The 25,474-nt window shown below is 52.2% G+C and overlaps 3 protein-coding genes and 1 long non-coding RNA gene across 24 annotated transcripts in view; 2 read left to right on the forward strand and 2 right to left on the reverse strand.

The window, feature by feature from the left end:
- Window positions 1-454: 454 nt before the first annotated feature.
- Foxs1 (forkhead box S1) lies at window positions 455-5,047 on the reverse strand. The gene is made up of 2 exons (XM_021254915.2): window positions 4,927-5,047; window positions 455-4,367 (listed from the first exon to the last, which is right to left on the reverse strand). The coding sequence occupies exon 2, from the start codon at window positions 1,693-1,695 to the stop codon at window positions 700-702; it is 996 nt and encodes a 331-aa protein (XP_021110574.1). The 5' UTR covers window positions 1,696-4,367; window positions 4,927-5,047; the 3' UTR covers window positions 455-699.
- A 171-nt stretch (window positions 5,048-5,218) lies between these two features.
- LOC147824698 (uncharacterized) lies at window positions 5,219-15,296 on the forward strand. The gene is made up of 2 exons (XR_015442005.1): window positions 5,219-8,437; window positions 10,596-15,296. It is a non-coding gene; the product is annotated as an uncharacterized LOC147824698 (long non-coding RNA).
- Dusp15 (dual specificity phosphatase 15) lies at window positions 11,935-20,887 on the reverse strand. Of its 5 annotated transcripts, none has more exons than XM_004840593.4 (7): window positions 20,511-20,887; window positions 19,887-19,920; window positions 18,203-18,285; window positions 16,091-16,140; window positions 14,360-14,434; window positions 13,157-13,328; window positions 11,935-12,504 (listed from the first exon to the last, which is right to left on the reverse strand). In XM_004840593.4, exons 1-7 carry the CDS (start codon window positions 20,529-20,531, stop codon window positions 12,232-12,234), a joined length of 708 nt encoding a protein of 235 aa, XP_004840650.2. In that variant the 5' UTR covers window positions 20,532-20,887; the 3' UTR covers window positions 11,935-12,231. The 5 variants fall into 5 exon arrangements, with proteins under 5 accessions (XP_004840650.2, XP_021110573.1, XP_087044960.1 ...); XM_021254914.2 differs by having other exon boundaries at window positions 13,157-13,348; window positions 20,767-20,885; XM_087188834.1 differs by having other exon boundaries at window positions 20,767-20,884.
- A 43-nt stretch (window positions 20,888-20,930) lies between these two features.
- Window positions 20,931-25,474, forward strand: part of Ttll9 (tubulin tyrosine ligase like 9) — a 67,884-nt gene continuing 63,340 nt past the window's right edge. For 4 of the 17 annotated variants that reach the window (XM_021254900.2, XM_087188813.1, XM_021254905.2 and 1 more), the window contains exon 1: window positions 24,799-25,463. In XM_021254900.2, coding sequence (XP_021110559.1) covers window positions 25,449-25,463 — 15 coding nt within the window. In that variant the 5' untranslated portion in view covers window positions 24,799-25,448. Of the gene's footprint in view, window positions 21,140-24,796; window positions 25,464-25,474 lie in introns of those variants that run through there. The other 13 variants (XM_021254904.2, XM_021254909.2, XM_021254901.2 and 10 more) reach the window with 7 other exon arrangements.

Here is a 25,474-nt window from a genome sequence, read left to right on the forward strand (position 1 = left end):
ACCTGGGTGTCATCCCTCTCGGCCACCCCTTTAGCAGCCAGAGTTAGAGCTGGCTGATGAGCCCCAAACGCTGAACCTCAGTTGCTACCACTGTAAATAGGGCTGGCATTTCTCACCCCCGGTGAGATGGGAGGTAGCAGCCTGGGAGAGGAGAGATGCACCACTGGTCATGGTGTCCAGTCATAGTTTGGGGCTGAATAACCACCAGTCCCTTAGGCTGGCCCAGGCTCCTCTGGCCTCTTAGTCACATCCATCCTCTGCCTGCCCATTCCCTACTTTCCCTTCCTCTGCTTTCCTGGGAAACTCCCTGAGAAAGTCTCCAGCAGGAGAAAGCTCATGGGAGACATTTCCGTCCAGAGTCCCCGTCTCTGTCCCACAACTCCACAACCACAGCCAACCCACAGGGAGCCCAGGGTCTTGACCCTCAGCCCCCCACCATCCAGCAAGCTGATCCTTATAATCGCAATGGCTTTTATTGGCCCGAGAGCCACAGAGTCAAGTGTAAGAGACCCCACATCCCCTCACCCCCAAGTCTGGCGGTCCCGACGGCCTGGCTGTGTTGGCTGTTGCAGTCCTGGCTTCCCATCCTAGTTGACCTTGGCCTGCCAGGGCTGAGTCCTTCAAGAGCTCTCCAGGTCCTAGAGCCAGGCTCAGCCTGGAGGGTGTCCTTGACAGGGGCCCTGTGGAGGTGAGGCCACGTCACTCAAAGAAGAACACTCTTGGTGTCCGGTATAGGCAGGAGGGCAGCCCCAGTGGGTAGCCGGAGCCTCCCTGGACAGGGAAGCCCCCTGCAGCCCACGGTTCCTTGGGGTCAGCTGGCAGGGGTAATGGGGCCCGGAGGGAGGCCGGAGGGGTGGGTGGTGCAGGGGAGGGGGCTGCCGAGGCCAAGAGGTGCTCCAGGCCTGTGTCAGCCCCCATGCAGAAATTCAGTGCCTGCAGCCGACACTGGTAGCTGCTGCTGATGCCCGCCTCCGGGGTCGCTGTGGGTGTAGGGACCTTGCTAAAACCCTCTGCCTCGGAGAAGCCAGCAGGAAAGCCAAATGCCGGGCACGGAGAAGACGAGGTGGCCATGGGGAGCTCTTCAGGGCCTGCAGGCTTAGGCGTGGGCATCTCTTTGGGCTCCACGGGTGGCTGTGGCCTTTTGTCAGCAGTTGCTGGGCACATGCTGGCTGGTAGAGCCCCCATCAGACCCCCAAAGCTTAGGCCCTTGGGCTCGGGCAGCTCTGGTGGGAATGGGCTCTGCCTGCCAGTCGTAGCATCGGGAACTCCTGTGTCCTGGTTGGCGGTTCTGAGGGGCCCACGGGGTGCCTTTGCAGAGCCCTTGGTGCCCTCAGCACCTGCCCGCCGGGTGAAGCGGCGGCGGCGACGGAGGAAGCTGCCGTGCTGGAACATGTCGTGGCAGTCAGGGTCCAGGGTCCAGTAGCTGCCCTTGCCTGGCTTTCGATCATCCCGGGGCACCTTGACAAAGCACTCGTTGAGAGACAGGTTGTGGCGAATGCTGTTTTGCCAGCCGGGCCGGTTGTGGCGGTAGAAGGCAAAGCGGCCCATGATGTAGTGGTAGATGCCACTGAGGGTGGCCCTTTGCCCTGGCGAGCTCTGGATGGCCATGGCGATCAGGGCTATGTAGCTGTACGGGGGCTTGGTGGGCTCTGTCGCAGGGACCAGTGGCCCTGGTGGTGGTGGTGGCTGCTGCATGCTGCCCAGGCTGGAGGCTGCTGGGACCACAGAGGCCAAGCACAGATGTCCAGGGCTGGTGTCCGGCACAGCCTTCCCTGGCTGGTTAAAAGGCCCACTGGCCCAGCCTCCCAGCCTGGAAAGGCAAAAAGGGGAGGGCCCGCCAGGCTGCTCTCCCTCCCACCCTCACCACCCCCTACAAGCCCCAAGAGGGGCGGGCAGCAGAGGCCAGGGCTGAGAAGCCTGGAGCAGCTGCCGGGTGAGGAGGTGAGAGGGAAGGGACTGAGACCCTCAGCCCACAGGGGCTGGGCTGCAGGGGCTGGAGAGGGCCAGAAGGTGAAGCAGAGCAAGGGAAAGACAAAAAGAGGCAGGAATGTAAAGGAGCAGAGGCAGAAACAAGACAGAGAGAGGCAGAACCATAAAAAGAAAGATGAAGATTAGATGGACGAAGTAGACAGAGAGAGAGAGAGAGAGGAGACATACGCACAAAGACAGGCAGCTCATGAGACTGGGAGACAGAAAGAAGGAGCTGCACAGAGATGCAGGTGCAGACACAGGTGCGGTGGGGTCCTGGTGAGAAACCAGAGGTGGGCAGAATCTAAGCAGTGTCCCCATAGAGTAAAGGAAGCCCCAGGGGCTCCTCCAATCTTCCCTCTAGGCCTCCCTTTCCCTCTGGTCCTCTACCACCCCCTCCCTGAAATGGGGAGCATTTGCCTGGAGCACACTCATCCCCATCCTGAGTACCCGGTGTGTGGGCTGACAGGAGAGCACCCCCTGGTGACTGGCATGGGGAGGGCAGTGATCTGGGTGGAGATTTTTTTCCCTCCTGAGGGACTCTCAAGACCTTGCTTGGCCAAGCAGGTCTCCCACCTCTAAAATGGTGCTGGCCTCTCTTCAGCTGTCTGGGCCACAGTGAGGAGGCAACAAACTCCCTTATGCAGCAGCCACAGCCCCATCTGTCTGTGGATTGTCACCGTGAACTGAGGCTCCCCTGGGTGCAGCCAAAAGCCAGGCAGTCTGCCCTTGTGATGGATGGGTAGTGTCCTCCTTGTTTGACCACTCCCAAGTCAGTGGTTACCTACTCTGTGTCAGGCCAGTAACAACCCTGCTTCAGAGGTCTTCATAGCTTCTCTTGTATAGATGAGAGGTCTAAAGCTCAGAGAAGTTAAATGACTTGCCTGAGGTCACGCAGCTAGTGAATGATAAAGCTGGGATTTGCGCTCAGGATTCTGTAACTCCTTAGCACCACCCCTTCTGTGAGCATCAGGAATCAGGACCTCAACCATCAGTCACAGACCTCAACTAGAAAACAGGTTGTGAACCCCAAGAGACTAGGGACTATGCTGTTTTGCTCTATCCCTGGCATTGGACATGGGAACAGAGGAGGTGAAAAAAAAGTGTCTGTTCAATGACTGAAAAAATAGTGATTGATTCACTTCTGTCCTTTCATAGATCTGTCCCATCAAAGCGGCTTACTGGCTGGTTGTGTAGCTAGTGGCAGAGTGTATGCTTAGCACGCTCAAGGGCCTCGGGTTGATCCCCAGCACTCACATAAAAAGTGGCTTATTTAGGTATTGCTAAGAAGACTTATTATATTGGCAACTGTAAGAGGATTCCTTTACAGTCAGCAATCAGAAAAGGAAAAAAAGGTTACTGTACTCACAAGGCTGGGGGAAGTGGACTCCCACTTTGGTCTATGCCTTAGGGTTGTGTTTGGGAGTCTGCCTTAGTTTCTCCAAAGACAGCACCTACAGTGGTTCAGTGGTTAGTATCCATTGCCCAGGGTTCAGGCCAAGTCCTCTGTTTTGTGACCTTCATTGCCCTCAAATAAAGAAAAGAGACTGGTGGCTAGGGGGAGGAAGGGTCTGGAACTGGAGCCCCTTGAAACCCAGGCCATGTGGTTGCTGGCTGGCTGCTCTCTACACAGCCTGAGGATCTGTTTCTGGGAAACTCACCCTTGAGTGAATGCCCTGTGGACCCCACTGCAGGGTGGGGCTGGCTTTCTGTAAGTTGTCATCAGCATCTGGGGCTCTCCACAAGCACTTTAGTCCCATTTCTTGCCCACTGGTGCATCCCACCCCGTTCGTCACCTCCTGGGGCTCCACCCACATGGACGAGGCAGAAGATGCCACTGCCTTCACCATCCTGTGACCTGGGCACAGGTGGAGGGAGGCCCTCAGTGCACTGACTCAGTGTGGGCAGGGTTGGGGGCACAAGGCCGCACTCCTGGGGGGCTGCCTTCAGTGGGTGTGAGAAGGGGAGGCAGCCCGCTTAGGGCTGACTCTGCCACAATAGAAAGTGGCTGATGCTACCCAGAAAGTGGGGCTGAGGGCCCCATGGGTGCTTCGAATGCAGGAGGAGCTCTCGGATGAAGACCAGCTCCACTTGTGGGGAGGGGCAGTGAGCCTACATTCCTGGTAGGAAGTCACTGAGCTAGTGACAGCCATGCTCCACACCTACATTTCAGGGATGCTAATTCAAACCAGAGGATCAGACAGGGTCTGGAGGGGGAGGTAGGACTGCAGAGGTCAGTGAGGGGCCGGCTGGAGGGGACCAGGGGGAATGGGTCTCCCCACAGTGGAGGGCATGACTCACATGGGCCATGGTGAGTGGTCCTCCCGGCTGGTCGGGGAGATGAAGGTACTCCTTGTCAAGGCACAGCCAGATCTGGTACTCCGGCTCTGGCCACCATTCTGCAGGTGGACATGCAGTTCTATAGGCACAAGACTGTGGGTTCTGGGCCAAGAATCAGGCAGTCCATCCAGTCCCACTTGGAGCTTAGGCCCCAAGCCCATGCCCCCATGTGTATCTGTGCCTTATGCCCACTTCCACATCCCTATGGCTGTGCCATGTCCACATTGGCACCCACTTCCAGGGCCCACTGCCCCATGCCCATCCCCACGCCTTGATGCCTACCCACTGTCCACTGCCAGGCACCTATGCTTTTCTTGTGCTCAGTGCCTCTGATGCCCACCCTATGCCGGGTGCCCTATGCCAACAGATGTGTCCAAGTCCTGCACTTATGACCCATGTCCAAGGCTCCAAGGCTGCCCGTTATTTTTTCCCAACCCAGGGAGTTTCTGTGTCGTGTCCTTTGTTTCAGTGCCCACTCCAAGCCCAGCACCTTTAAGCCCACATCCTGGCACCCACATCTCGTGTGCCCACATTCCTCCATCTGTGTTCTTTTGGCCATCTCGCACCCATGCCCATACCCAGCCACCCTGGCCCTCGGCCACACTGTGACATGCTTACCCTGGAGGAAGCGCCACGTGTCTGCAGCTGGCAGGCACGCTCACGCTCCAGCCTGTTGGGCAGGTGAGGGGTCAATAGGCCGAGCCAATACTCGTGGCCTTGGCACAGGCGCTTGGCGAAAACACCCTCTGGAGCCACCCACAGCAGCATGCCTGGCTCCAAGTGGTACAGCAGACACTGCAGCACGTGCATGGAAGCGAACGCACTCTGTGGGCCCAGCAGGTAGTCGGTGGGTGGCGGCGGCCTGTAGGCTCAGACAGCAGCCCTAGACCTTGCACCAGCGTCAGGCCGTAGAAGAGCTGCATGTGCAGCCAGCAGTCTGCAGGTGTGAGAAGAGAAGGGTGCGGGCTGGCGTTGGCGGTGCCACCCACCTTCTTCTCTTCTCCGCCTTCCTCTGCAGTGGGGGGGGGGAGCGGAGCACGTGGGGTTCTTCCGGCTCCCCTCCCAATCTGTGATACTAATAACGCTAGCAGTAGATTCCAGTATAAACCAACTGCTTGTCCAGCTCCGTGATTGAAAGCACTGGTTCTGGGGTCATCTGGATGTGACTTTGAGGCCCTTCCAGCCCTGATCTCCAGGGTTCTAGGAGCTTCTAGCCAGGAAAGATTTTAATGCAGTCAGAAGTAACAACACCAGCAAGGTTAGTAACACCACAAGGTGAGCCAGCAGCATAGTTCAGTGTCAGGGCTGTAGGCTTGGCAGCCAGGACTTGGATTCTACTCTTCTACTGCAATTTGGGCACTGTGACCTGAAATTAGCTAACCTTGGGTGAGGTTCTTAACGCTGTGTCTGGATTTCTGCATGTGCAAAATGGGGATAATGGGAGCATCTAAGAGCTAAGGACACCTGGCATAAACTCAGCCCTCAAATGTTAGCTGTTTTGGCTGTTTTGGGGAGTCTGGGCTGTGTGCTTTGGGTGGGAGATGAGCTAGCTGGCTTTGGCCCTGGGCCATCCCTAGTTCTGCACCTGGTCAGAAGGGAAGCCCTTTAGATTCCTCACTGGGATTGCTGAAGTCCTCATCGGGGGCCAGGCTCCAGGGGCATCCAGGCTTCGGTGCCTGGAATTCTGGCAAAAAAGGGTACACAGTCAGGCTCCCCCATGCTGGCCCCCTGGACCCTAGATCTAGGAGGAAGTCGGGAGACAGGGGAGGTGAGAAGACCCAGTCCTTACTGTGGTCAGCCAAAGGGGTTGGGAGGAGGACCGCTAGGGGTAGGGAGCCCTGCTTAGCTAGTCTGGGGGCTGCTCTTTGCCATCCTTTGTGGCCAATCTGAAGCCATCCTGAGGATTAGGAGAGAGGGCCATCCATGGAGGTGAGCCACAGGGGTTGCAGACTGACTCCACCTGGGCCAAGGGAGGTCTGGAGAGACTGAAGACTGGAGAGGGCTCATGGGGACTCTGAGGTTTCAGAACTCAAGACCCTCCTTGCCCTGGAGGTGAAGAGAGTGTGGGTGTGTTGGAGATGACAGGGTCAGAGGTGGGTCACTGTGTGGGGGAGAAGTGCTGAGGATGGAGAAATTGGAGCTGATAGAGATGGGAGGACAGAGCCATGGAACAGATATGGATGGGGGAGACAGGGACATGGGATGGGTGAGAGCTGACAGGGGTGAGGGAGATGGAGACAGCAGTGACACATAGCTGAGTGCAGACAGAGCAATGGAGACAGAGTCGATGGGGACAGCTAATGAAGAACAAAGCATCTAGAAGCACTTTAGCATTATGTTGACAGGTTATCTAAATAGTGAAACCATCTCAAACAGCACCAAAATATGAAAAATGTAGCAAAGGACATTTATTTCCAGTAGGGGAACTGGAACCAGAAAGTAGAGTTGCCTTGTTGGACTTCACCTTCAAATATCCCCACTGGGCAACTGAAATTTCTTGCTATTCTGTGTGTGTCTATGAATGGCCACAAAAATGACCCGTGTATTGATTTGGGGGGTTATGAATATATTTTAGCAAGTAGAATTTGCAAACATGGAACCCATGAATAATGAGGATTGACTGTATGTGATAGGGAAAGAGGAAGGGGAATTAAAGAAGAAAAAAGAGATAGATTGAAGCCAGATCATGCATGTCCTTGAAGGCCACGCTTTATCTCCTAGGCTTCGGGGCACCAGAGTCACATGTCACTGTGGGCAAGGAGTCACATGTGTATGTCAGTGCAGGACTGAGGATGGGGAGAGCAGCCCTCAGAATCTCTCTCCTCTGAGCAGCACCATATGCATCTTAAGGGACAGGACATGCAGCCACCAGTTGAACGCTTACTGAGCACCTGCTGTGTGCCAGGCAGTGTTTAGTGTCACCACGCTTATGCAGCTCATGGGGTAGTGGTGTAAGGGACAGACTCGTCTCAGACTTAAAACCCATCAGGAATGTTGTTCCAATGGGGGAAGCATCCAGAGTCCGGAAACTTGGAAGAAGCACTGAGCTGGGGCGTGAATGAATCAGATCAGTGAGTCCATCAGGAGGGCTTGCCGGAGGAAGAGGTGCTGCAGCTGAGAACGATGCTGTTGGCCAGGCAAAGATGAAGAGGGAGTTGAAGGCAGAGGGAAGAGTGTGCACAAAGCTCTAATGGTGAGAGAGACAGGAAGCATGTAAAGGGGGCACAATGAGGTAGGAAGACCAGAGCAGCCAGGGCTCAGGTGCCAGGTGAGCTGGTGAGTGTGGTCCTGGGGATATGCTGGGAGGCAGCTGAGCACCATGCTTGGGGCTTGGCAGGGAGGCTGGAGCCATGTTCAGGGCACAGTGGGGCTAAGAGGAGATGGAGATAATGAGGTGGGAGGCAAATGGAGGGAGAGGTGGTTCAAGAAGCAGAGATTCTGGAAAGCAAATGAGAGTGTTTCAAGGAGGAGAGAGGAGGGACAGCCGCAGGGGCCAAAGAAGGGGAAGACAGTGATGTGGTCCTTGGATTTTGCACCTAGTTCTCTTTTTTTGCTACTGGGGATCGAACTCGGGTCCTTGGGCTTGTGAGGCAGGCGGCGTGCACCTAGTGACATTACCAGGAGGGACAGAAGCCAGATCGGGGTTTAGGGGGGTAGTAGCTAAGAAGGAGAGGTTAATGAGGACCTTGTCTGGTGTTCCTTGCTGTGAAAGGAGAGGGGAGGACAGAGAAGGTGGAGCCGGAGATGATTCTAGTGTTTGGGGTGGTGACAGTGGTCTGATGTACATTTGGTTGCTTATTGTTCAGGGAGAGATTTCAGAGTTTAAACGTTCGTGGAAAGGAGCCAGTTTGGAGGAAGTTAATAATCACCTGGAAAGGGAGGCCATTGGTGCATCAGGACTCTGAAAAGGGCTGGCGCTGGGAACTCAGAAGAGGTTCCCAGGTGGGTGGTTGGGGGTGGAGGCTGGGGGAGTTCCCAGAGTGTCTCTGACTTCCCTGTGGGGTGGGACCAGAGGCCTGCCGAGGTGCGGATGGTGCGGCTTCAAGGGGTCGGTGGCTGGTTCTTTTTAAAGAGGGTGTCCAAGGGTTTCCAGTGCATGGAGAGCACTGCCTTCAGTCATGGAGGCCAGGTGAGTGGCCCAAGGTCTCACAACTCATAGGTTGGTGCAGCTGCTGGGGTCACGTGAGAAACCCGTGTCCCGTCGGGCCTAGCAGCGGTGCTTGGCTGCCAGGTTCCAGGGAATGTGGAAGAGGGTCTTGCCCAGGTCTTCCCAGAGCAAACCAGCGTAGCGTCCGTCCGCTCTCAGAGATCTGTGCCACCAGCCAGTCACAGAGGCACAGGGGACCCCGAGTTCCCGCCACAGACCCGGGGTCTCCGCGGACCGAGACCTCCCTGCCACCTTCCACCAGGGGCCGCGGGAGCGCAGCGCGCCTCTGGCCAGGTCCGGATGTGCGATAGCTGGATCCTCTCTCTGGGGTCCGGGAATCACCTGGAGGGCGCGCAGAAGCGACAAAAGTGAAAGTCTGCGCGTGGATTTCGCTTTCCCTTCCTTCTCTCTGGGGAGGCTTTTCCTGCCGCTGTCGAGCCTGGAGAGCGTCCGGACCTCCTTGAGGGCGGGAGGGTGGGGCAACCGGAGACAAAACTTGCCCCGCCCCTGCACGTGTTGTCTGCTTTTAATTCACTCGGAAATTTCTTGGACTCACCCTCCTTCGCTCCCTTCTCCACTTTTTTGAGCTGATGTTTTTTGATTTCAGCCCTGAGTTTCCCAGGCTGGGCTTGAAAGCGATCTTCCCTCAGCCTCCGAGTAGCTGGGAATACACCATGCAGAGCGGCCGGTTTCTTTTTAGGACCTGGCCTGTCAAGAGATTGGAAGGCAAAGTGCTTCTCAAACTGACTCCTGTCATACTTGGGAGGCAGTGACTGCTTTCCAAGGCACATTCAGGACCTCCACCCAGACCTGTAGAATCAGTCTTTGTGGGCAGGAAGCCCAGGAACCTGAGTTTGAACAGCCCCACTTATTTCCTGGGGCACCGGGAGTCCCTTTTTACTGCTGTTCATCATGGTGCTGGGCCTGGCTAAACCCTTCACCCAAGTGTCTCAGCTGGTTTGCGCACAGCGTTGCAGGTGAGTATAATTACAGGGTTAAACCCCTATAAGGAGGTCACAGAGCCTGGTGGGAGAGCCAGGATCCAAGGCTGGGTGTCTCTGTGCTCCAGAGCCCAGAAGCCTAAGCATGTCCCACGCTGCCCCGGCAGCTACATCTGGAACTCATGGATTATTGGTGGGGCCTGTGATCCCCTGAAATCGTATGTAAATTTTTTCATATCTATAGTTGGGCACATCTGTAATCCCAGCATTCTGGGAGACTGAGGCAGGAGAATCACAAGTTGGACTCTAGCCTAGGCAATTTAGCGACTTCTTGAGACCCTGTTTAAAAAAAAAATTTTTTTTAAAGGGGCTGAGGCTGTAGCTCCATGTGAAGGCCCTGGATTCAATCCCCAGTATGACCCCCCAAATTCACATCGATGCATTTTTCTGGGGTCTGTATCTTTCATTAAATTCTCAATTTATGATATAAAAGATGTTAAGTAGCTCAGACTGCACCACCCCTTGCTGTGTACATGGTAAAACTGAGGTTGAGAGGGAAAAACTATCCCTTTCTGCTGTGGGCTGAGGGCTGGGGTGCAGCCAGCACTGACCAGAGGAGGAGAAGGTTTTTCTGTTTTCCTTCTTACCAGCCCCCACATGCCAGTGGCTCTTCCCACACTTCTGTTAACTATAGGCTGTGGTGCTCTAGTGGGCCACAAAGCCTTTCATAGGCAGTGTCCCTCCAGGTCCTTGGGAGATGAGGTCCAGGAACCCTTTGATACCAGAATTCATGGATACTCAAGCCCTTTATATAAAATGGCACAGTATTTGCATATAACCTGTGCATATCTTCCTGCAGACTTTAAATCATTTCTAGATGATTTATTTATTTATCTATTTATTGGTCCCGGGGATCGAACTTGGGACCTTGCACTTGTGAGGCAGGTGGTGGAACTACTGAGCTAATCCCCAGCTCTCTAGATAATTTATAATAACAAATGCAACATAAATTCTATGTAAGCAGTTGTTACACTCTATTGTTTAGGGAATAATGACAGGAAAAAATCTACATGTTCAGAACAAGTGCACTGTTTTTGGAATTTTTTTTTATCTGAGGTTGGTGGCGTTTTTTGGATGTAGTGTCTGAAGCAGACCATACATGCAAGCAGGAGTTTCCAGTGTGTCTCATTATTTTTCAGGTTGCAGAGGGAAGTAATAAAGGGTGCAGTCTGCAGCCAGACCTCCCAAGTTCACACTGCAGCCCACCACTTGCTGATGACCTTGGACACCAGACTTGATTTCCTACTTTGCTTGATGAACTGAGATGCAGATAAAGTTTAGCTGGTGGCTGCAGTGAGGTTTATATTGTTTAGCTGGAGTGTGGGAGGTTTGCTGGAAGGGGGAGGGAACATTGTGAAGGGCCAGGACACCAGACCAGGGGGCTTCGTTGTGTCTATAGATGATGGACCCACAGAGGTTTCTAAATAGGGGAAGACACCAGAGGGTGGGTGGCAGCACCGCTGACCAGCCCAGGGCACACAAGCTCCCTGGACTCTGAGGAGCCCAGCCACCTTGCTTTTCTCTCTCTGTCCTACCTTGGAGACTTGTCACTTCCTGTTCTGTCTGCCTCGAATGGTCCTCCTGGTAGCAAAATGGACCATCCCCACCAACTGACCTGTGCTTTCTTTGGTTTATTAGTGTGGTCTCCATCAGCAACACTTACATGTTGCTCAGAGGTGTTGTTCATTGCTGTACCCTGACCTCAGCATGGGACTGGGGTAGCAGGGAGGGGTTATTTCACACACACACGTCCTCCCCTCCATGCTGGGATCTGCGCTTCCCTTACAGCCCTGGCCTAGTGTTTGGTGCGTGAGTAGAAATCCACACCACTGTGTTGGGTTATAGCTACTTCAGACCTCTCTCAAAGTCAGGTTAGTTGTAATTTAGGGAAAACCAGCTCTGATGTCCTCTATTTATCCTTGGAGTCAGCTGTTTTGTTGGACTGCACCATCCTTTAAATGCTAGGCCAGAAGGGTCATTGCCACTAGCTGGAGCTGGCTCCTTCTCTACAATAACCTCCAAAGCCAGAAGGAGCTGGGACTCAGACTAAGTTCATACCCAGCCTACCCAACTCTAGTGTTTGTCCTTGAGCAAGCTGCCTGACCTGTCTGCACACTACCTGGGTTTTCCCCCTGAAGATAAAGTGAACCCAAGCAATGAAAGGCCAGGTATAAGGGAGGCACCATGGAACCTTGCTGGCCAGTATTTGTGACTAGGAGGGGCACTGGAGAAGAAGAGAGGGTCTCAGAGAGGAGGAAGGGGGTTCAGAGAGAAGGAGAGACTCAGAGGCCTTGTCAGGAGACCAGGCTCCTGGAGGGATGGGAGGGGGGTACTTGGTCAGATTAGTGCCTGGCCCCAGGTCTCAGAGGTGCAGACTGCAGCTACCAAAGGTGTGACAGAGGCACAGACTCCCTCCTGTCCCCATCTCCGCAGGTTCTTGTGTCTGGCCTTTGGGGAATGATGAGGCAGAGGGACAGGCAGCTTCTGTGTCTCTTTAATGTCCTGTAGGCCTGTCCACCCCACTCCACCCCTCCCACTCTGCTGCCTCTCAGGGTGGAGGTCAGGCCCTCCCAGCCCAGGGACTAAGGCACCAGATGGCTGCAGCAGGCCGGCCAGACACAGACGCACAGAGGGCACAGAGGGCGGCACACTGACTGAGACGCGACAAGCAAGGGGCAGGCAAGGGGACAGGCCGCTGGGGCTCCCACACCCTGGGGCCCATCCTGGTCGAAGAAGGAAGGCCCAGAGAGGGGTCCGCCGGGAGGAAGCGGGTCCTCACTTGCCGCCCTTGCGGGACAGACACCGAGGGAGGCAGGAGAAAGTCTGCTTAACGCGCGCCAGCAGCGGCAGCGGCCGGTGGGCGTCCCGAGGCGCGCGCGGCACCAGGCGCTGCAGGGTCCCCTCCGAAGCGGTCGAATGCGGCGCGGCCGAGGCGGCTGAGGTCGCTGACCCCTGGCGACACCGCTTGCACAGCGGCAGCAGCGCGCGCACGTCCTCCTCGTCGCGGAACGGGCTCTCGCCAAAGCGCTCTTCCAGCTGCCGGCGGAGCTGCTCGGATGGAAGCCAGAGTCAGAGGGTCAAGGGCTGCCCGGTGCCGAGAGCCCCAGTCCTGTCCCCGAGCCCCACATCCCCCATGGCTCTCTCAGGCCCGGCAAGATCAGCTTCTCAGGACCGGCCTGCCACCTGCTGGGAGCCTTCCAGGGCTCTCCCTCCTCTCCTCTCTGTCCTCTCACCCCTTGTTCCTAATGTCAGTTCCTGACATTTCCCTGCGCCATCTGCCCAGGAGCTCACAAGAGATTGCACTGACCTCAGGAAGACCCAGGGGTGGACTAGGACATGAACAGTACTCCCCAAAGTGGTCGTATGCTCAAATGACTTGGAAGCAGGCAGATAGAGCTGGCAGAGGGCAGAGCTGGGACCCTTGGTCACACATGAGGGCCCACAGTCTGGTCTAAAGGCAGCCAAAATCCAAGTTAGTAAAGAAAAAAACAAGCTGAACCGAAAACTATACCCAGGAGCAGGATGAGCTCAAGGTCCCAGTTTGAGACCTCAGGAAAATCTTGGGCCAAGTTTGAATTCTTCTCAACTAGTGGTCAGTTCAGGTAGGAGGAAGGTTGTCTCTCCACCTCTTACCCCACCCTGACCCCCTTACACCAGGCCTCCCCCAACTTGGCCCCTTCCAGCTCATGGTAATCCCTACCTTCCCAGAGGTCCCCCAGCCAAACTCTTCAAGCTGCTGCCTAAAGCCTGGGTTGGGATTGGCAATAGGCCGGGTGGACTTGATGGCTTCAAGCACTTCTCGCCAGCCTAGTCCCGTCACTGTCATCACATAGGCTGTCACAATGGTGGTGCTGCGGGAGATGCCTGCAAAGCTGGATCCCCATCCCCCATACTTCAGGTAAGGTGCAGCCTCCCCACCCCCCAAGCACCCCATCCCCACTTCAGCTCCCCCATCCTTGCCTCCTGAGCTCCAACCACAGGGGACCTCCAGGGGCTGTCTTCCTAGCTACAGGGCTTTGCCTGTGAGGTTCCCTCTCCCTGCCATTCTGTCTCCTGCAGCAAAGGGCTAGGTGAAGCAACAGTCATTCATTCAGCAACTTTTCTTTTTCAGTCACTGAGGAATGAAATAGACATGGTCTCTGCTGTCCCAGAGTTTATAGTTTGGCTGGGGGAGACACACTAACCAGAGAGTTTCAGGGATGGATAACTACTTTGAAGATGAGTCTGGGGACTAGGAGGTCCACACAGGAGGAGGTATTAATCTGGGGGGGGGCAGGATTAGGGAAGACGTTCTCAAGGAAGTGACATCAAGCTGAATCTTGAAAGATAGGTAGGGGTTAAGTCAAGAATGAGTGTACAAACCATGAGGGGAAGCCTGGTAGATATGAAGAATGGGAAGGAGATTAGTGTGGCTGGAGTGAGGGAAGGAGGTGAGTGGGTGAGACCAGACTGGAGAGAGCTGGTCCCCAGTACAGGCTCAGGCAGAGCCAGCAGGAGCCTGGCATGTGATAGGTGCCTGGTTACAAGTTTAGGGATGAATAACATCAGCTGGGCCAGGGAATCTGAGAAGACTCAGGTCCCAACTCCAGGTGCACATTCCCCACTACCCTGCACCCTGATCTCAGAGGCCTGGGGGAAAGAGCCAGGAGTTCATGTGCTCACCTCTCTCCATTGCCCTGTCAGTTCAACATTCTCCTCCCATTTTATAGACAAGGAAATTGAGTCTCGGGGACAAATAGCTGCTGGGCCATGACCACCCACCTGGTGAGGAACAGGACTTTGGCATGAGCCTCTGGTTGGCCACACAGAATCAATGGTGGGCTGTCACCACCATGGCAGGATGGAGGAGCTCTCTTCCCAGGACAGGAGAGCCCTTACCGTGCACCCTTTGCCTGTCACTTACCAGTGCACAAGGCAGTTCCCTCCGTCGAGACGGCAGGAGTGGATGAAGTCGATGCATTCTCTGAAGTGTTTTTTGCTAAAGAAGAAAGCAATAGAGTAGGGAGTGCTGGGGGACAGGGCTTTTAAGAGGTGTCCCTTCCCCATTTACAGGCTGGCAAAGAGCCTGGGGTGCTGGGTGTGGTGGTGCCTGTAATCCTAGATAGTCCAAGAGGGTGAGCCAGGATTTCTGGTTTGAGGCTGGCCTGGGCAATTTAGGGAGACCTTGCCTCAAAATGAAATTTAAAAAACAGTGCTGGGGATGTGGTTCAGTGGTAGAGAATTTTCCTAGCATGCACCTGGCCACAAAAGCTCTGGGTCCTCAGGCCAGCCAGAATGTGCAGTGAATAGCGGCCAGTGCTACAGCACAAGGTGAGGTTGGGGGGCGGGGGGAGGCAGCAGTGGTGGCATTTCAGGTAGTGAGAGAGGCAAACCTCACCATCTAAGCAAAGCAACATACCAATGGGTCCTGAGGGTCATTTTTGGGGAGGAGGAGGGGTTAGATAGGGTCTCACTATGTAGTTCAGGCTGAACTATGTAGCTGAGGCTCATTGTTATGGTTTATGTCTATATGTTCCCCTAAAGCCCCATGTCCTTGTAAGTGGGGCTTTTGGGAGGTGATTAGATCATGGGGGTGTGATACTTATCCATGGCTTAGTCCACTGATGAGTTTATAGCTAAATGTGAGGTTGAGAGGTGAAGCCGGGTTGGAGGAGGTGGGTCACTGGGGGCGTGGCCTGGAAGGGTCTATGTCCCTGCCTCCCATCTTGATCTCTCTCTGCCTCCTGCCACCATACCATGAGCTGTTTCTCCTCTGCCATGCTACCCTGCCTTGGAGCCAACTGAGACTATGGCCTGAAACCTCACAAAATGTGAGCCAAAATAAACCTCTCTTCTTTTAAGTTGTGGGTATCAGGTAATGTATCTCGGCAACGCAAAAGTAACTGAGACACTCATAATTCTTCTGCCTCAGCCTCCTGAGTGCTGGGATTATAGACATGAACCATCACTACTGGCTGTGTGTGTGTGTGTGTGTGTGTGTGTGTGTGTGTGTTTCTTTTTGCCTTTCAAGGAAATAGGTAGGAGGAGACACAGAGGCCCACTCCTCTGGGGTCTGTACTCAAGAGCATCTGGCAACAATGATGGCTAGCAATGGGCTGGGAACAAGATCCCCAGAGGGCAAGAGTTAGGTTTAGGCCCATCCCATGGGGGCACTGATGCTGAGACACAAATGAAATTCCCCTGTTTTTTTGGCCCCTGCTATATACCCGGCCTGGTCCTAGATCCTCAGCCTGTGTCATCTGATCTTTGAAAGCCTCCTTGACTCTGATCACACTTGTTTTACAGATGAGGCTCAGAGGAGGAAAGTGATTTGTCCAAGGTCACAAAGCAATAAATGGCAAAGCCTGGGCAGGAGCCAACTGTCTTAACTCCAAGGCCAGGAACAGGCTGACCCTTTCACATCTGCTGCTGCACCTGATCCCAGGAATCATTTCATAGCTGAGACTGAAGCTCGGAGGCTGAGTCTTGGCTGGGGACATAACACAAGGGCAAGCAGAACCAGAACTGGGTCTGGGTGTCCTGGGACAGCTTTCCGGCCTGAGTGTTTCCTCTCCTCCTTCAGACCACCTCCCTCTTCCCTCCACCACAGGAGGCAGCTGTCTATCTATCTGGTGGTCCATCTTGGGGAACTTACATTAGTACCTCGGGGGTATCAGCCACTGGGATGCGAAGGTAGATGATATCCTGCAAGTATAAGACACATTCAGGAGACTTTGCCCTCACCCCTCCAGCCCCAGCTTGAGCAGCCCAAGTGCGACAGAAGCCCAGCCCAGTTCATGCTGCTCTCTGGGCCACTGTTGCCTCTCTGTCCAAAGAAAGTTGACACTGTCTCCATGGGCCTCCAGCTCTGTCTGTGATGTCAAAGCCTCTGCTCAGATGATGTCCTAACCCCATAGGTGACTTCACCTAGGGGTTAAGTGAAGGACCTAGAAATCTTCTTAAAGAGATTCCTTTCCAAGTGGGAATTACAGAATTACATAGTAAAAAAATGCAAAGCAGATTTGATTACCTTGAAAAGAAGTAAATATTATGAAATCAAGTTTGTATTTTATGAGTTATGGTTAGAAAACCATTGCTAATTATTAGAATAGTCAAGAAGTAAAGTGTGCATAATTTCCCCAAAATTCTTGCTATGAGGTCTTTTGCTCCTACCTAACTGCCACCCAATATTGTAAAAGATTATTTTTGCTCATGCTCCAAGGATCTTGCTGCATTTTCTCAAGGATCTTCCTTGATGCTTTGATATTTTAAATAAACTTCTCAGGGGCCTGATTGAGGTCCTCAATTTTCCATGGCTTTGTGTGAGGTTCTGGCCCTTCTCTGTCCACCTCATACTCCCCAAGGTCATGAAATCCTGCATCTTTTGCAAGATTTGCAGTTTCACTTTGCAACACATTTGGCCTTGGCTTTGCATGGCATTATCAAACCCTGACTGCTAAATTCACTGATGGATGAAAGGGAGAGATGCTAGTGAAAAGGGAGGGCTGTTGGGGCAGGGACTAATGCTATACGCAGTCATTTCATTAATGAATATATTAATAACTCAACAACCCTCCCAATGCAATCTATTTGGACTGCATATTCTACTCCAAAAATTAGGCTGCCCTATAAAGCAAACTCACACTCCATTGGCTGAAATTTCCTCTTAGACATTGAAAGTCATAGATTAATGGAAGCTGCCCTTAGAGACCATCAAATCTGACTGAAAAAACTGAGGTCCAGAGAGGAGAAGGACCCTGCCCAAGGTCACACAGTAACTACATGGCAGAACCTGGTCTCCGTCTCTCTAGAGCCTTTTCCCACCCAAAGTTTCTTCCCTTCAGTGGATGACACAGGCTCTAGCAGATAAGGAGGAAGAGGTGTGGGGGTGAATCTTGCTTATGGAGTAAGAATATTGTAACTTTGCTATTTCAGTTGTAATTTGTTGAACATCTCATAGCTCAGTGAGGTAGGCACTATTATGAAATTTCCATTTAATAGATCAGGAAACTGAGGCTCAGGGGGGGAAGTCCTGTACCCAAGGTTACAGAGAGAGTAAGTGAAGATGTGAATTCAGGTCTCCTGATTCTAGCATCATGGCCTGGATTTCCTACTTTCCTCCTCTTTTCCTAGGATTTGATGACACCAGCACCAACCCTCCAGTGGGGGCCATGCCCAGTGTGCAAAACATCTTCGCCATCTTGCAGTTCCTTTTCAGATTATAGCAGCCTCTGGGGGCAGTCAAGGGTGAGGGATCAAATGCCCAGCCAGAGAGGTGAAGTCACAACTCAAGACTGCACAGAAAGACATAGAGCTCAGAATCATCTGTTTAGAATCATTCATCCATCTGGGCAATGGGAAGCCCATGTGGAAAACTGTTTTCCCCCCTGGTGCTGGGGATAGAACCCAGCACCTTGTGCATGCTAGACAAGCTCTCCACCACTGAGCTACATTCTAGTCTTCATGGAGGCCTTTTTAAGGATCAGTGTGAGACCTCTGAGGCTAGATAGCCTGTGTTCACATCCAAGCTGACCAGCTTCCTGGATATGTGGCCTGAGAAGAGTTAATTTACCTCTCTGGGCCTCAGTTGCTAAAGAGGGATGATAATGTAAAAAACAGTCCAGTGATGAAGGAGGAACGAGTAAGCATGGGTCAAGAAGGCAGCACAGAGCTTCCCACACAGTAGGTACTTGATCAGTGAGTGCTGCTGGGGTCTACAGCCCACCCTCCCCAGCTATACATAGCCCTGGCATGGAGGTTCCAATACCTGCAGCAGAGGCTGTGGCGACTCGTGGATAGAGATGATGTGAGTGATCTTATTCTGTCCCAGCTGATCTGGGTCTTTGGCATCTGAAAGAAGCAGGATGCTTGAGCCAAGCTGGCAGGTGTGACTTATTTGTTCCTAGAGGGAAGTGTAGCAAAAGCCCAATGCCCAGCTCTCTTCCTCACCTCTGGGGTACCCATAAGATGCAACCCAGCATCTCCTGGCCTTGTTCACGCTGTTCTTTCCATGCCAAGCACCCTTCCCAGCCCATCCTTTGGCCCAGCCGTTCTACTTCTAGGAATTTGGGGATGGAAGTGCTTATGCACAGGAAGCTGTACGGAGGCTGGTATTCTGTGCAGCAGTGTTTATATCAGAAATAGCTAAACAACCTGAACAACCTCATGTCCATCAAAAGGGAACTGGGTAACTAATGGTAAAAATGATCTCTGCGTGCTGAAAAGATGTTCACATTAGTTTCAAGTGGGAAACACAGGATAGGTTTCCACTGTTTTCAATATTATATCTGTATCTAAGATGTACAAAGAAGGACTCAGGGATATACCCCACAGTACCATCAGTGGTCATCTTCCAGAAGTGAATGTGCAGTGTGCACGGATCTTTTCTAACCAAAGAAATAACACACAGCCCCTCTGTCTCCATACATCCACTTCCTCATTCAACAAACATTTCCTGTGGGCTTACTATGTGCAGCCTTTGTTTGGGCATTGGTAGCCCAGGAACAACTCCACGGCTCCTGTCCTCATGGGACCTAAACACTTAAAGAGGATTCAGACCTCACTTAGTCAAACACTAACAGAAATCACTGTGGCTAGAGCTGCTGAGGTGGCTCCCAGGAAGGAAGGAACCCGAGTGTAGAGGGTGGCACACCTGAGCCCTCTGGAATCTTCTCAGATTCCATAGACTGAAGTGAATTTCCACCTTGGGCCCCCCAAGCCCTGGACTACCTTTCTCAGTATGTCTTCTACCCCATAGGCAAAGGTCTGTGTTCAGACCTGCCTTCTACTGCTGCCTGGAGGTCTTTGAGGGCAGGGACTGTCTGGCTCTACCCCGTACCCCTTCCCCAAATCAAATGTCTATTGTGGAAGGGACAGATTTGGGAATGGGAAGGCAGGAGTCCATAGGCTCAGAACCCTCCCCCACCAGGGGCCTTCTGGCTGCTGTTCTCAGGGGCTCTGCTGGGCGATGGGGTCTCTACTCAGGACTCGGCTTGCCAGAGGCACAGCACCTCCAGAGGCCTCCTATGTGGAAGAGGGGGGACAGCAGAGCTGAACCTTGGGGCCAGAAGAGTCCTAGGGCCCCGAGGGCCTTGTGTGGAGCAGGTGGCTAAGCTCAGAGCTGATTTGCCCAGGCCTGCAGTCAGCACTGTGAGCCCTTGGTGCTGTCCTATGATTTCTTGGTGGATGCATGTGGAAGGTTGAATGGGGAAGGATGTCAGTGTCAGACCCCTGATGCTCCCTCCTTTTCCCTTCAGATCTGGGGACATCCCTGCCCTTGAAACCTTGCCCCCCCTCACCAGCACCTTTCCCATCCCTTCGTGGTATGGCTTCCCTGCCCCCAGCCTCATTCCTGAGAGCATCTATCATGTGTGGGCCAGGGCAGGAATGGTGGACACAGGCCTGGGACAGGCAGAGTGCCATGGCCTTGGGACACAGTGGGCAGTGCTCACCAATGAAGTTTCCAAGGTAGAGTCCAGGAAGTACCTAGAAGAAGGACAGGCAGGGGTCAGTGGATTAAACTGCACCCTTTCCGACCCCTGGCAGCTGGAGGACCCACAGCCCCTCTGTCCCATGAAGGGACACGGAGGAGCAATTGCCTCCCTTTATGGCCTTGAGCCCTCTGTGAGAGGGGGCTGGGGCTGGGGAAGGATAGGACAGAAGACAGGCAAGTTAGCCACAGGGAGGGACCAAGGGAGGTCAGTCTGGGGACAGGTGAGAGGGAAGAGGGGGTGCTGAGGAGAGGTGAGGGAGGAGAGAAAGTCCTAGAGGAAGAGTTGGCCAGGAGGGGACAGACTGAGGCTGTCAGGTACAAGCGGTGAGAGCCAAACAGTGCAAGTACAAGAGGTCAGAGACAGGGGACAGACAGGCAAGTCAGAGACAGGAACTCCCCGGAGAGAGAGAGCCCGGGAGTGACAGCCACAGAAAGACAGCAAGAGTCAGAGAGGACAGACAGGGAGACACTGAGACAACGGTCGGAAGTGGTCTGGGAGCTTCAGGGGAACAGACGGCGGACCCAGGGCTCGCGGGGGGACAGGAAGGTCAGAGGCGCAGCCGACCCCGTATCCCGCCCCTACCTTGGTCATGCCATTCCCCATGATCCCGGGCCCAGGGGGCCAGGCGCACCCTCTGCTCGCCGCCCGGAGAGCACTCAAGTCGCAGCTGCCCTGATGGCCCAGGCCCGGCGCCTGCAGCCTGGCGGGGAACCGGGGGCCCGGCGTTTGCGGCCCTGGCCAGCCCTGTCCAGCCGCCACCGCCCGCCGACCCCCGGCCCGGGAGGGAAGTGATGGAGCTGCCGCTGCCACCGCCTCCACCACCGCAGGCTCCTCCTACCCCTCGGTCATGTGGGGCTCCCCTCCTTGGGCCGTGGTGGGGAGCCGGACAAAGCCCCAGTGTGCCGTGCCGACGGCCCGCAGGACAACGGCAGCTTGTTGCGGCCGCGTGGGAGCCACCTCCGGAACGGGGGCGGGGCGCTGCCCCCACCCTGGCACCGTCAGGCGCGGGCGATGGGGGCGTCCTAAAGCCTCCCTCCCAGGCGGGGCCCAGAAGCTCAGACCACAGTTCCGGCCCTGCTTGGACCTCTTTTCTTCCCTGAAGCAAAGCACCAGCTTTATCCTGCCTCAGTTTGCTAGTGAAACAGTGATGGGTACTGGACTTTGATCGCTAAAGGCACTCTGCTCTTCACATCCTGCTTGCAGCAAGAAAAGTGGGTAATCTCCTTCTTTACACACCCCCATGCAGCCATCTTACCACCCAGCCTACTTCCTTTTCCCACTGATCCTCCTATTCACCCATCACACTTCCCCATACCCACCTACCCACCCACCCACCCATTCATCCATCCATCCAACCTTGGTTCTATCTCTCCATCCATCCATCCTTCCATCCACCCACCTATTTACCCACCCGTCTATCCACTCATCCATCCATTCACTTATTCATCCCTTTCTTCCCTCCCTCTCTCTCTTCCTTCTTTCCTCCATCTGTCCATCCTCCCATCCTTCCAACCACCCATCCTCTCTCTCTTTTTTGTTTTGGTACCAGAGATCGAACTCGGGACCTTGCACTTTTGAGGCAGGCACCGGAACCACTGAGCTAAATCCCCAGCCCAATCCTGTCATCACTTCATCTAGTCTGACCCCTATGAGGAAGATGCCATCTGGGAAGGCTCTAGGGGGACCAGGTGTAACTGCTGTTAGAGCCCCCAAGAAATCAGAAGTAAATGTGGGGAAAGGGAGGTGTGGGGACTGGGTTAGGAAACTACAAGAGGAGTTAGAGGCAAGAGTACTGGAAGACCAAGATTCAAGGGCCTGTTCATTTCTGATTTGCTGAGTGACCCTGGGACAGTCCCCTTGGAGTCCCCATCTGACCCTGTTTGTATTTTTCAGGAAGTTGAAGAAAGTTCTTCCTTCCAGGCTACTAGGACCAACCATGTAAGATATTGAGACCAGACAACTGCTCTGGGTCTAAACAGCTTTGTTTCTCCAGCCGTCACCTTCCATCTATAATAGTAGATGACTCTGGGGGAGCGTTGGCACAAAACAGGACACAGAAACAACAGAGTCCATTGAAATGCAGTGATTGGAGAAAAATAAAGCTTTTCTTCATGTTTCTTCCTTCCTCAAGTTCACAGCATACCTGGAGCTGTGTATCTCAGCTATCTCAGTGCCCAGGGTCCTCATAGACACCAAATTATTCAGCAAATACTTATTGAGTCCCTTCTGCATGGTAGGTACTAGGGACACAACCATGGGAAAGTTGCTTAACTTCTCTGCACCTCTGTTTCATCATCTTTAAAAAAGGAACAAAAATCCCTATGGGTCTGTAGTGTGATTAAATAGGAGGACATATTTAAAGTACCTAGTATAGAGAATGGCACATAGTACATCGTTGTTGTTAGTATCATTGTCATTATTACTGTCATGGGACAATTGACAGGGAGTCAGGAAGCCCGAGTTCTACTTTCCTCAGTAGGACTCTGTTTCCAAATCTGTAACAAAGGAAATGAATACACACCTACAAGTTCACCAGCTTTGTCTTTCCCCTCTTCGCCACTTTCTTGGTCACTGATCTGCATTCACTATCTCAAGCATGCTTTGTGCTCTCTCTGACTTTGCATACACTATTCTGTCTGCCCTTAATGCTCTTCCCAACTGCTTTCCTGGGCTAACTCTCATTTCCTCCTGGAAGTCTTTACTCATCCCAATTAAACTTGTTTAGACCCCACTGTGATGTATTCCCAAAGCATTTTAAACTTCTGTCCAGATGATACTTCAACCTATTTGCTTCAGCTGTGTTGTTTAAACAAAATAAAACATTCTAAATAGACTTGAAGTGGTTGAAGTCCCTTGTCCTCTTCCCACTTCTTTCTCTCTCTCCCCAGAGGCAACTGCCCTCATGAACTTGATGTGTATATTTTAAATCATGTTTTAAAACTTTCAAAACCTATATATCTGCAAGAATATATTTTAGTATATGTGCTGCCGAAGCAAGCACTATCTGCAAGAATATAAAACATACTTTCACACATGGTTATAATTAACATAAATTACAAAGTTAAAAAGTTTATCACTCTACAACTTTCTTTTATTCATTCAGTGATACATTCTTTGGGGGATATTTCCATGTTAATAAAGATCTGGATCATTTTATCACTGAATGTAGTACTTTATTATTAGAATATATCACATTTAATTCATTTATCACCCTTATAGTTAGATTACTAAATATTACTTATATTTAGATTACTAAATATCACCTGGATATTTAGGTTGTTTTAAACACTTTTCACTAGTATAAAGAATGCTACAAAGGACATCCTTACACTTATGTCCTATGGGCAGGTGCAAAGTTTATTTAAGAAGATTTCACTGTGCATATTAGCTACAGGTAAAGGGAACTGCATGCGGCTGTGCAGCTGTATTCAGCAGGCCGATGGGATCTAGCAGTAGACCGCTGGGCTGTAAAGTGTGTGTATTCTCAACTTTAGGAGCTATTGCCAAGTTGCCTTCTAAAGCATCAGTGTATCAATGGCATGTAAAGATTCCCATTTCCCCATGCTTCACTGACACTCAGCCTCGCCAAGGCACTGATACGTTTTTATTTTTTCGCACCTGATATATTTCAAATCATATCTTATAATTGTTATAATTTCCATTTCTAGATTGGATTATTGGCAGTTTGAATTTCTGTAAAAATTCCCTACTGATATTCTTTGCCCATGTTTCTTTTGTGAAGGTCTGGGTAGAGCTATCTTTTTCTTAATGGTTTGTAGTTCTTTGGATACCAATCTTTTGAGATACATACATACACACAATTTGGGGCCCTTTGTGTGTCTTTTTTTTTTTTTTTACTTGGCACACACATACATGTGTTGAACCCAGGGATGCTCTACCACTGAGCTATATCCTCAGCTCTTTTTATTATTTATTTTAAGCCAGAATCTCATTAACTGCCCAGGTTGGCCTCAAACTCACAATCTTCCTGCCTCAGCTTCCCAAGTATCTGGGATTACAGGCATGTGCCACTATGCCAGGCTTATATAATGTTTTTGCATTTGTCTGTGTATCAGCATTAGTACTTCACATATTGGCATGTGTCAGGAATTCATTCCTGTTCATGGCTGAATACGTCTATGTATATATTGTAAATTATTTATCTCTCCGTGGATATTGGGTTGTTTCCACTCTGGCTATTTTTTTTAGGTTTAATTTTTTTCCTTAAATTCTTTTATTGGTACATTTTAGGTATACAATACATTTACATTTATCATTGGGAACTTGTACCTTTACATGATGTATCTTGGTTCTTATTTTTTCCCTATTCCCTGCCCTCCCTTCCCTATTTACAAAGACTCTGAACATGTATGTATACATTTTTTTTTCAGTACCTGTTTCAACTCTTTTGGATATGTATGCGTTTTGGACTTCCTGTGTTTTTGTTCATGGTCTGTAACCATCCATTTAATTAATGTGACATTTGTTTATTCATTAACTAGATACTATTGACTATCTGCCCAGTATTAGGCATTATGTTAAGCTCTGAGAACACTGTGGCAAATTAATAAAACGTTTTCTTTCTTAGTGCTTATGGGGAGAGATCTGCCTGGAGGAGAGGAATGGATGGTCAGAAAAGGTTTTCCTGAGCTAAAATGAAGGGAAGATCAGGCAGAGAAGATGAAACGAGCCAACAGTAAACACAACCCCAAGTTTAACAGGGATATGTGTGTATATAAGAGCGTGGGAGATGGGAAATGAGGGTCAAACTAGTAACTGAAAGAAGGCTGGGCCCTGGAATAGGAAGAGCCGGCAGGGGGTGGGGGGGGGTGGGGAATGGTAGGGCAGATAAGGCTGGCAAATTCTCAGCAAGGACTTCCACCCTATCCTCATCTCAACAGTGAGGAGGGAGCAGGGAAAGTTTATATATGCAGGGCAGAGATGACTGGATTTCTGTTCGAAAGTGTTCTTTAGCTGCAGGGGTGAACTGGGCCCAGTGGACACTAGTAGGTTGATCAGGAGGCCATTTCAGGCATTGAGGTGAGTTTTGGCACAGTTGGTGCTTAAGAATTAGAAAGAGATTGAGAGAGAGAGCAGAGATGAACAGCCACGTTACTAAATGACCAAATGAATCAGTGCGGGACTTTCCTTGCATAAGAAAACTTGGTACCACTCTATTTACCAAAGAGAAACCACTTTTCAGATGAGCGCTCTTGCATCAAGGAAGTAGTGCTGAAGGGGGCGCTGGGCAGTAAGCGCCTGCGGCTTTAGCCAACCTCCGTTCAGAAAAGTGGGGCTGGGACTGAAAAACTGAGAGCGTCCAGGAATCCTTAAAGTCCAGGGAGTACAGGAGGCTTCAGGGGCTCTGGTGGGCGGAGCCTGCGTCTCCGCCGAGAGGCGTGTCCTTGGCTCATCCAATCCGAGCACTATCTGGGAGCCCCTTCGTCGCCTTGACAACACGACGCACAGGGTCTGGAGGAATACAGTGGCAGTTTGGATCCGATCCTGGAGAATTGAGTCATGTCGCGACCAAAGGTAGGAATGGA

Source organism: Heterocephalus glaber, unplaced genomic scaffold (genome assembly GCF_053883595.1).
Source record: "Heterocephalus glaber isolate CG9 unplaced genomic scaffold, H.glaber_assembly_v1.0 deba00001532, whole genome shotgun sequence".
In the NCBI taxonomy this organism is placed as follows: domain Eukaryota; kingdom Metazoa; phylum Chordata; class Mammalia; order Rodentia; family Bathyergidae; genus Heterocephalus; species Heterocephalus glaber.